We start from the raw sequence: 11,437 nt of genomic DNA on the forward strand, positions 1-11,437 counted from the left end.
CCATTCTGGCTGGCAATTTGGAACTATGCTCAAAGGGCTATAAAAGAATGCCTGCCCTTTGATCCAGCCATACCATTGTTGGGTTTGTACCCCAAAGAGATCATAGATAAACAGACTTGTATGAAAATATTTATAGCCGCGCTTTTTGTGGTGGCAAAGAACTGGAAAATGAGGGAATGCCCTTCAATTGGGGAATGGCTGAACAAATTGTGGTATATGCTGGTGATGGAATACTACTGTGCTCAAAGGAATAATAAACTAGAGGAATTGCATGTGAACTGGAAAGACCTCCAGGAATTGATGCAGAGTGAAAGGAGCAGAGCCAGAAGAACATTGTACACAGAGACCGATACACTGTGGTAAAATCGAATGTAATGGACTTCTGTACGCAGCAATGCAATGACCCAGGACAATTCTGAGGGATTTATGGTAAAGAACGCTGCCCACATTCAGAGGAAGAACTGCAGAAGTGGAAACAGAAGAAAAACAACTGCTTGAATACATGGGTTGAGGCGGACATGATTGGGGATGTAGACTCGAAACTACCACACCAATGCAACTATTAACAATTTGGAAATAGGTCTTGATCAATGACACATGTTAAAACCAGTGGAAATATGCATCAGCCATGGGGCAGGGGACCTTGGGGGGTGAAGGGGAAAGTAAGAGCATGAATTATGTAACCATATTAACTTTTCTAAAAAATAAATATTAATAAATGTTTAAAAAACAATTTTGAGATGCCTTATACATATCAGAATAACTAAAATGTTAAAAGGGCCAAATGACAAATGTTGGAGGGGATGTGGAAAAATGGAGAAACTAATACATTGTTGGTAGAACTGTGAACTAACTGATCTATCTATCTATCTATCTATCTATCTATCTATCTATCTATCTACCTGCCTGACAGTCTGCCTATCTATTTATCTATCTAGCTGTCTGTCTATCATGGAAAGAATTTCTCTGTATGTGTATGTGTGTACACACATGCACTGACCATGCACATAGACATAAAAATCTACATATGTGTACACTTATAATATACACATATATAACATGCACACACAAAGAAATACAATCTATATTACTGTTCTCATGTGCATATATATACACATACATATGTATCTAGTGTGCATAAAAGAGTAATTTAGAATATATAAACATGCACCAAATAGATTGTTTTCTAAAGAGTAGGTCTGATCCTGTCACCTTCTTGCTCAATGAGCTCCAATGGCTTTCTGTTACACATAGGATCAAATATGTATTCCTTTATTTGGCATTTAATGCACTGGGTCCTTTTTTTCTAAACTTCTTTTATTATTATTCTCCATATACTCTACATTCCAACAACATTGGCTTACTTACCATTCCTCAAATATGCCATTCCATCTTCTTTGACCTCAGGCACTTCCTTAGCTTTATGACTAAGCAAGTCATTTCATGTCTGTCTGCTTCAGTTTCTAACCTATATTATTGTTGTAGAGTTGTGTTTGACTTTGTGATCCAATTTGAGGTCTTCTTGGAAAAGATTCTGGATTTTAGTTTGCCATTTCCTTTGCTAGCTCTTTTTACAGATGAGGAAACAGGCCAACAGGATTAAATGAGTTGCACAGGGTGTCTGAATGTCTGAGACTGGATTTGAACTCCGAAAAGTGAGTCTTTCTGATTTCCTTGACTCCAGGTCTGGTATTCTATCCAATGCACCAACTTTTCCCTCCCTCTTTCCCTTCCTTTTTTTTCTCACATACTGACTGTTTAGGATATTAATTCTATTCCACTCTAACAAAAGACAGCCAATCATTTCTTATGGATACAAAAAGAAACAAATATTTCTGTGAACTATCTTGACAAATGCATGAATTAATATTTTAAAATGCTTAATAAATATTATAAAGAAGGTGTATATAAAACAATCTTGACAACTTCACCATGCAACTAGATGACAGTGAGCTAATTAATATTTCCTTATTTGGGACTTTAAAGAAAATATCTTAGAAATTGGATTAAAATAATTTCATTTACATATTTCTTCATTTGGTTAAGTTTGTTAAAACCAAGAAAGGGTTCATGAGTTTAACAACTAAACTTGAATATTCGCCTGACTTAAATTTATATTAGAACTCAATAGACTTTTTCAGGAAAATCATTAGTAATTTAAATTTGTGTGATCTGTACTAATTTTCTTGATAAATATACCTAACGTGGGATTTTGTTATGGAGACTGTTACATAAACAAAACTGTCAGATTTCATTAGGCTTACCGGAGATAGCATTTTGCTCATGAAATTAGGAATTTTGCAATTCTAGTTTTCTATTGTATTTATTTCCAAGTAGAAAAAAATCATGGGATAGTTTAGAGGTGCTTTCCATGAAAACACATTTTAAAACCTGGATTATGTATTATTAAAGGAATTGCCTTGTTCACATATATTTAGACATTATTTTGACAGATAAAAAAGACAATTGATATATTGCCAAGAGATTGTTTGGGGTTTGTTGAGCTACTCTGTAATAGATCTCAGACCTGCTTGGCAGGGCCTTTCTTATTGCTTGAGTTTTTGACTATCTACCCATTTTTATGGATGTCCTCATTATGTCAAGTGCATTTTCTTTTTTCTTTGCCTCCATCATTTGGCAATTAGTACCTCAGGCTTTTAAAACAGCTAATGTGTGTACCTATATCATAATGCGTAATATTTTTTAAACAGTGAAAAATGTTTTTTTCCCAGATTTAATTTCCTTGGGTAACTTCATTGGGTAGTTTTATTAAAATTTCAATTCTGCACTTTTATACATCATATTTTGTATGAGTATTAATCATATCGATATATATGTTGACAAAACTAGCACCTACCATAACAAATGCTTGTTGACTTGATTTGAATTGTTTCAAATACTACCCCCAGAAAATATAGGGGGTTAAAAAATCCTTCTTACCTTTGCTTAGAATCATAACTAGGTATTGGTTCCAAGATGGAAGAGCAATAAGGGGTAGGCAGTTGGGATTAAGTGACTTGCCCAGGGTCATCCAGCCAGGAAGTGTCTGAGCCAGATTTAAGGGATGTTTTAAAAAAGATTTTAAAAAAGATTCAAATCTAATGTAGATTTGAATGTGCAAAATGAGTACAATAAAACCTATGCTTATGGTGTGAAATCAGGCCAAAGACAATCAGGCAGCTGATTTATTTTGTGAGGGGGGAGCATTAGTGGGAGAAGATGTATTTTTTTTCCTCTAGTAGCAAGAGGGGATAGGGCCCTAAAGTGATCTTCAGTCTAAAGATTTGAGAAAATAAATGTTTATAGCAAACACTTAGCTTAGATTGCGTGAAAAGGGAAGAATATTAGTACAGATAAATTAAAATCTTGCAATAATTTTAAGTAAATTGTCAACCTCTCCTTTTGGAAGACTAGGACAATTCTTGATTCAATCTTGGGAACTTTGATGACCTCAGAATGAATTAGCTAGTTTAGAACAATCCCTTAGTGCTTTCAAAGGGTGAGATTTAGTGATTGAGACTGTTATCATGATTATTTAATTAGATGAGATTTTTGGGAAGATGAATAGATTGTCAGAATGGCTTGCTGTTCTGTGCTGACCCACAGACCTCTTTTTTTTCTTTTTCCTTTTCTTTTTTGAAGCAGCTAGATAGCATAATGTTGGATCTGTGGTCAGGAAGTCCTAAGTTTGAATCTGACCTCAGATATTTATTAATTGTCTGTACTTGGACAAATCGTTTAACCTCAACTTCTTTAACTGTAAAATGGGGATTATAATAATATTTACCTTCCAGGAATTGTTGTGAGGATCAAATGGAATAATTGTTTGTAAAGAGCTTTGTAAAATATTCCCCTTTTCTCTTGCATCTTTCTTCCTTAGTATAGGTGGAGTGGCAGAAGGGAATTTTCTTTTCTTCCCTTACTAGGAATCACTAATATTTGTCTTTCAGCAGAAACTCATAACAAACTGCATGTTCTTATTGGCAGAGCTTGAGAAGGGGCTTCTTGGTTCTCAAGTGCCTTTACCTTCTGACTCCATTTCCCTTTCAGAGTATAGTTCAAAGACTGGAGAAATGGGGATGGATTTTTCCAGCCTGGGTAGTGGTGGAACATCAAGAGTCCTTGCACAAATGCATAGCAGAAGTTGGCTTGTGCTTTCCCTCTGGGTATGAGAGGGCAGTTTATACACTCTGTTTCTGAATTCCAATCTCCTATATAGGGCAGTGTAGGTGGGGAATCTTGATTTTCTAGGATGCCTTCCAGAGAAGGGACATTTCTTGGGTAGTGCTACCTTTTGGTGTTGCCTTGCATATTAACCCACCTCCTTTCCTCTCCCTCTTCCCAGATGGAGAAATATTAGGGATTTGAGATCACAATATGACAGAGGAGAAGATCTGTATTTTGCTCCCTATTATGGCTATGAGTGATTCATAGATTTCAGCAGCTCCAGAGTATACCTGCTTTCCAGGGGGAGTCCAAACTATAGGATGACACTATGAGTCTGGGAGGTAGTGTGTGGGACCCTTTGGAAAAGTAACATTTACAAGGAAAGGAAGAGAATTGTGGCGAACTAGTGTGAATATTTGTTTTTCAGTTTTTTCAGTCATGTTCAATTCTTTGTATTTGGGGTTTTCTTGGCAAAGATATTGGAGTGGTTTGCCATTTCCTTCTCCAGCTTATTTTACAGATGAGGAAACTAAGGCAGACAGGGTTAAGAGACTTGTCCAAGATCACATAGCTAATAATCAATTTTGATTGCACTAATTAAAACTATCATTACCCCCTCTCTCTGAACTACAGTTTCCAAGATTGGATATGAACTCAGATCTTCCTGTCTCCCAGCTTGGTGCTCTCTCCACTGGCTACTTAACTGTCCTGTGGATATTTTGTTTTTTTGTATTTGTTTATAGCCTCCTATGAGTGTCCCCTTTGCATCTGCTTCATTCTTTATGGCAGCCGTTCTCAAAGTATGGTCCAGTGAACTCTGGGAGTCCTTGAAGTTAAAACTATTTTCATAATAACACTATGATGTTTAATTTCCAACATGGCCAATAAGGGACAGCTAGGTGGTACAGTAGATAGAAGGCTGGACCTGAATTTAGGAAGACTTACCTTCCTGAGTTCAAATCTGGCCTCAGACACTTATTACCTGTGTGTCCCTGGGCAAGTCTTTTAACCTTGCTTGCCTCAGTTCCTCAAATATAAAATAAGTGAGAAAAGGAAATGACAAATACTCTGGTACCTTTGCTGAGAAAACCCCAAATGGGATAATGAAGAAAGGGATGCAACTAAAAAACAACAACTTGATCTGTATCTATATCTATATCTAACTTTCGCATCAGATACTTGTAGAAGAACTAGGGACATGGTTATCTATTTGTAGGAACCTTCATATCTACTGAACACAAAGTATATTAAAACATTGTCCCAAATAGTTAATATGTGGTAGGGCATATTCTGCCAAGGATAATAAATTTTTTTGAGACAATTCTCAAGGACAAACCTAGTCCATGTGAAACCAGAGCTTTGAGGACCCTGAGTTACAAGTTATATTGGAAGGAAGGAAGGGACTACTATGAGAACATTTTTATGTCGCAGTTATTTCAAAAGGATTTGATAATTTTAAAAAAGAACAATACCTCATATAGGGATCAACGCTGAGGAATAAAGCTTCAAGCAGAACCTCTGCAAAACAGAATTTCAGAACTTATTAACAAAAATGCTTCTTTTACAGTATGCTTACTTACAGCAGGGATTCTTGAAATTTTTCATGTCTTGGACTTCTTTTGCAATATGGTAAAGTCCATGATCCTCTTTGCAAAATAATGTTTTTAAAAGCATAAAATAAAACATATAGAATTACAGAGGAATTGTTTTGAAATATAGTTGTTAAATTCTTTTTTGAGTTCACAGACCCACAGCTACAAACTCCTGACTTGGAAGATAAAAAATATAGCTTTCCATAGAAAGTTATTGTAGTGGTCTGCCACTAGAGAGTTGTATTATCTTTCTATGGAGGATCACAGGTGAACAATAAAACTCTCACAACTATAGGAGATGTGTTCTTAACCAAAAGATATAGCAGCAATTACAAAAGACAAAAGTAGATAATTTTGATTACATGAAACCAGAAAGCTTCTCACAGAAAGCACTAATGCTTGTAACATAAGAGGTGAAGTGGTTGAATGGGAAAAAGAAAATATCAATTTTTAGCAGAATTTGATATTCATGACATATTAGCAATTAATAAATATTTGTGACTAATAACCATTCCTCAATAAACAAATTATTAGAGGATATAAACTGTTCTCAAAAGAATTGCAAAGTAGTCATAACCACATTAAATAATGTGCTATGTTATTACTAATAAAAAACATAAATCAAAACAATCTTGTTTTTACTTCACGTCTTACAAATTGGTAAAAATGACAAAAAACAGCAGGAGTGAGTGCTAGAGCAGTTGTAGGATGATAGGCAAATTAATACATTTTTAGTGGAGCTGTGAAATGGTATAAACCGTTTTGGAAAGCAACTTGGAATTATAAAAATAAAGTAACTAAATTGCCCATACTCTTTGATTTTTAAAAAATAATCTTATATTGAGCTTCTTAGAAAAGTGCTGGTCTGATCATATCATATTTCTCCTTCCTATTTAATTAACTACAATGACTCCCTATTACCTCCAGGATCAACTAGAAAAATTCTCTGGCTTGAAAAACATTTTGTAATATGACCCCTTCCTACTTTTCCAATCTTCTTACCACAACTCCTATCAACATGTTCTCTGATGCAATGACTCTGGTTACTTCTTGTTCTTTAAATAAAATATGCTATCTCCTGAATCTAAGTATTGTGTCTGGAATTCTCTTCCTCTTCATTTATGCCTTCTAGCTTTTCTGGTTTCCTTCAAGTTTCAGCTAAGGTCCCACATCTTTGAGAAGCCTTTTTCAGTCCTCCTTACTCTTTCCCTGAGATTATTTCAAATTTATAGCCTCTATATAATCTTGTTTGTACATAGATGTTTGCATGTTGTTTCCCCAGTTAGATCGTGAATTTCTTGAGATAAAGGATTGTTTTGTGACAATCTTTGTATCCCTTTACTTAGCACAATGCCTGGCACATAGCGGATTCTTAAAAAAAACCCAAACAAACCCTTACTCTCTGTCCTAATAACACCTTTAAGACTGAAGGGCAAGGGGCAGCTGGGTAGCTCAGTGGAGTGAGAGTCAGGCCTAGAGACAGGAGTTCCTAGGTTCAAACCCGGCCTCAGCCACTTCCCAGCTGTGTGACCCTGGGCAAGTCACTTGACCCCCATTGCCCACCCTTACCAATCTTCCACCTATGAGACAATACACCGAAGTACAAGGGTTAAAAAAAAAAAAAGACTGAAGGGCAAATGGTAGTAAGTAACTTAGCTAGGAAGTTACTTGGAGTAAGTGACTTAGCTAGGAAGTTTCTTAGCACAGATTTGAACACACGTTCTTCTAACTCTAGGTCTGGTACTTTATTTGCTGTGCCACATAGCTATCCCACATTGTAGTTTGTTTTTTTCTTTTTTTAAAATAACTCTCACCTTCCTTCTTGGAATCAATATTAAATATTGGTTCCAAGGTAGAAGAATGGAAAGGCATAGGCAATTGGGGTTAAGTGATTTTCCCAGTGTCAAACAGCTAGGAAGTGTCTGAGGCTAGATTTGAACCTAGGAACTCCTGTCTCCTAGGTCTGGCTCTCAATCCATTGAACCGTCTAACTTCTCCTATTGTAGGTTCCTAATAGATGTTAATTGATTTGAATTTCCAGAAATGAAATACTACTTACCTCCATTTTTTAGGGCTGGCAGCTCAATCTCCTTTAGCTCAAAGTTACTTTTGGTTGGTGGTCCTTCAAAGTACTTCTTTATTGTCCAGCATTTAGCATAAACCATCTTGAAGCTTCTGGAATGGAATTAGAAACATACTATTAAACAAAACCTAGAAACTAGTTACTCCATGGACATTCACCTTTTATAAAAAATTAAATTCTATATATTTTTTGAGACCTTTGGTTGATTCTATACAAACATAGACTCTGAGAGGATCATAACCCACATTGTGGCTCTAAGAATGCTTCCCACAAAATAGGCTCATGCCTGTTGTTGTGGAAAAAACACTGCACTTAGCCTCAGAAGACCTGGGTTTGAGTCCTGGCTTTACCCCATTTCCGTGGCCCTAGTAACCTCATCTTTGAAATGAGAGGGAAATATTAGATCATCTAAAAGATGATTTTTCCTTTTGTTTAGGCAATTTGATGTTTGCCTTTCCTCCTTGAGTGGTCCATGTTCCAGCCAATGGCCTACTTGATGTTTCCTCTACATAAAATTCCATCTTCAATCCCCATTCCTTAAATGCCCTCACTTTTGACTCTGCCTCTTGGAACTGCTCTCTTCCTTCAAGACTCAACTAAAGTGACTTCATTTAAGAGTCTTTTCTTAGGGGGCAACTCAGTAGATTGAGAGACAGCCCTAAAGATGGAAGGTCCTGGGTTCAAATGTGACCTTAGATACTTCCTACCTGTATGTCCTGTGCAAGTCACTTAATCTCCATTGTTCCTCTTACTGCTTACTCCCCCTTACTGCTCTTCTGCTTTGGAACCAACATACAGTATTGATTCTAAGACAGAAGCTAAGGGTTTAAAAAAAGAAGAGTCCTTTCCTGATTCCTCAAGTTGTTATTTCCCTTATCTGTTTATTTTTTAGTTTTTGTGCTCCTATTTAAAGTTTTGTTGGCAAAGATACTACAGTGGTTTGCCATTTCCTTCTCTAGGTCATTTACAGATGAGGAAACTGAGGCCAACAGGATTAAGTGACTTGTCCAGGGTCACGTACCTAGTAATGTTTTTTGAAACATTTTGAAAATGAAAAAATTTGAAACCAGGTCTTCCTCACTTCAGCTCAGCCCTTTCCCTCATCATTGTTGTTTTTTTTTCTTTATATATCCTTTGTTATTTATCTATTGTAGAATGTATATTGCTTGAGGGTATTGCTTTTCCCACTTTTGCATTTGCACACCCAGTTCCTAGTAGTGTCCAAAACACAGTAGGCACTTAATAAGTGTTTGCTGAGTGACTGAGGTGAAAACACGAACAAACCCTACCATGCTTGCTAGCAATATGGAAGAGGCAACTGTGAAGAGAATTTTGGATTTGGAGTCAGAGGACTCCAATTTATTATAATCCCAGCTCTGAAACTGACTAATTGTGTCTCTTTGCATAAATCATTTTATCTTTTTTGGACTTATTTTTTCCTTCTGTAAAATGTGGATAGGGTGAGAATTAGACTAGGTGCTATGCAGGTCTCTTCCAATTGTAAATCCTATGAACATTGCTTTTGTGAGCATGAAGACACTCCTAGTTTTTCTTCTCCCTAACTCTTGTCAAAATAATGTGGTCAGATTAACCTTGGCACTTTAGGCTTTAAGAAACCCTTTAAGAAACAACTCTAACTTCTAGGGAGAAAGTCATTAATACAACCTAACCACAAGATGGCACTGCCTACTTTCAATTCACACCATCAGCTTAACTGGTTTTTATTATTCCTAGTCCACAAATTTTAAAGGCAAAAATAGTTTCCATGTTTTATTTAATTTATTTTTCAGTTAGTTCATAGTATTCCTCCCACTTAAAACAGGAAAGAAAACCAAGTTAACTTCTTTTATATTCTTGGTTTGTTGCCATTTTTTTTTAACAAAAATAAAACTGAGAGACCAAGAGAAACAAGAGTAAAAAATTATTTTATTTGAAACCATAAACTTCACCGTTAAGTTAAAAAATATACATACACACGTTAACTTTAACAAGATCATAACAAAAATTCCCTTTTAACTTTTACATCTCCCTATGAAATAGTTATTCCTTTGTGTATTTCTCTGATTTTTTCTTCTATTATTATTAGACATAAGTCTAGTCAGTATTTATATTGTTCTGATTCTATTTTCTTCTCTCTGAATTACTTTTCATAAATTTCTCTGAATTTCTTTGTATTCTTCATATTAGTCATTTTTGCAGAGCACAATCAAATTCTATTGCATGGGGCGGGGGGGCGGCAGTTAGGTAGTTCAGTAGATTGAGAGCCAGGTCTAGAGATAGGAGGTCCTAGGTTCAAATTTGGTTTGAGACACTTCCCAGCTGTGTGACCCTGAGCAAGTCACTTACCCCTCCTTGCCTAGCCCTTACTGGTCTTCTGCCTTGGAACCCATACACAGTATTGATTCTAAGATGGAAGGTGAGGGTTTAAAAAAAAAATTCTATTGCACGCAGGTACGATAGCTCCATTCAGTAGCACAAGCACTGAATCTGGAATCAGAACTAGAATCAAATATGGACTTTGCCACTCATTACTTATGGAAGCCATTTAATTAATTTCATTGGTCAATATGCTAGGTTACAGTTCTTAACTACAAAGGAGAGTTCTATTAAGGCAACTTGATGAGAGAGCAGGATTGGGAATCAAGCAACACGGCTGAAATAGCACCTTAGACATTTACTAGTTGTGTGACCCCAAACAAGTTACTTAACCTCTACCTGTCTTTTCTTCATCTGTAAATTAGGGATAATAATTGCATCTTTCTTCCAAGATTATTTCGAGGATAAAATGAAATAATATTTATAAAGTACTCTTGTAAAATTTTAAGCATTATATGAATGTTAGCTGTTATTGTTGTTATTATTATTAGAGCCAGATAAAGGTTGGGAAATTATGGTTGTCTCTCCCTCCTGCCCCCACTTCCTCCCATTCCTGGGCAAAAATACACCAAGAACAAACCATCTAGAAAAGAACTCCAGACTGATTTCATTAAAAAGAAGCCATGGACCAGATCATTAAATTAGTAGATAAAGTAGTAAATACATAGTAGATACTGCTTAATAGCTCATCCTATTCTTGTGGAAAAGAGGGCATGATGTGGACCAGGTAACAAGTATTCTTCTTGATGCAGTTTATATCGCTACGGAGTAGAACGAGGTCTGATGGAAAGCAGTTAACTGCAGGTTCTGTCCAGTGCAATGTAAGGGGGTATGCAGAAGAGAGTGACTTAAGTAATAGTGTAACCACCAGGTAGCCAGCCGTGTTGCCACAAGTTATTTACTTTTGCATACTTGTGGATTTGTTTTTGATTTGTATCTATCCTTATTTTGGGGCCAAAGTTCCAGCCACTGAGTCATAGGGAAGTTATGCCTTTAGCATGAAACAACAAGCAAAATGGTAACAAAGAATTGACTTCAAGAAGACAAAAGAGTTTTTCAGAAATTCAAAAGTGAAATTGTTGCTAAAACTTTTCATTGCACAAATTGCTGCAATGTGCTTCCTTCATTCTATTTGTTTCTCTAACTATGCGGTGTTCCGCTTTTTTTTTTTTTTTAAATAAAAATCTTGGGGCAACTAGGTGGCTCAGTAGATAGAAAG

At 36.1% G+C, this 11,437-nt stretch overlaps 1 protein-coding gene across 1 annotated transcript in view; it reads right to left on the reverse strand.

Annotated features, from left to right (window-relative positions):
• The window catches only part of PTGR1 (prostaglandin reductase 1), a 29,977-nt gene extending 22,053 nt beyond the window's left edge, over positions 1–7,924 (reverse strand). Inside the window, exons 1-2 of the mRNA XM_044657485.1 lie at positions 7,819–7,924; positions 5,640–5,685 (exon numbers count right to left, since the gene is read on the reverse strand). Of these exons, the coding sequence (XP_044513420.1) occupies positions 5,640–5,685; positions 7,819–7,924 (152 nt within the window). The remainder of the gene's footprint in view (positions 1–5,639; positions 5,686–7,818) is intronic.
• Positions 7,925–11,437: the final 3,513 nt, after the last annotated feature.

This window comes from Gracilinanus agilis, chromosome 1 (genome assembly GCF_016433145.1).
Source record: "Gracilinanus agilis isolate LMUSP501 chromosome 1, AgileGrace, whole genome shotgun sequence".
Lineage (NCBI taxonomy): Eukaryota > Metazoa > Chordata > Mammalia > Didelphimorphia > Didelphidae > Gracilinanus > Gracilinanus agilis.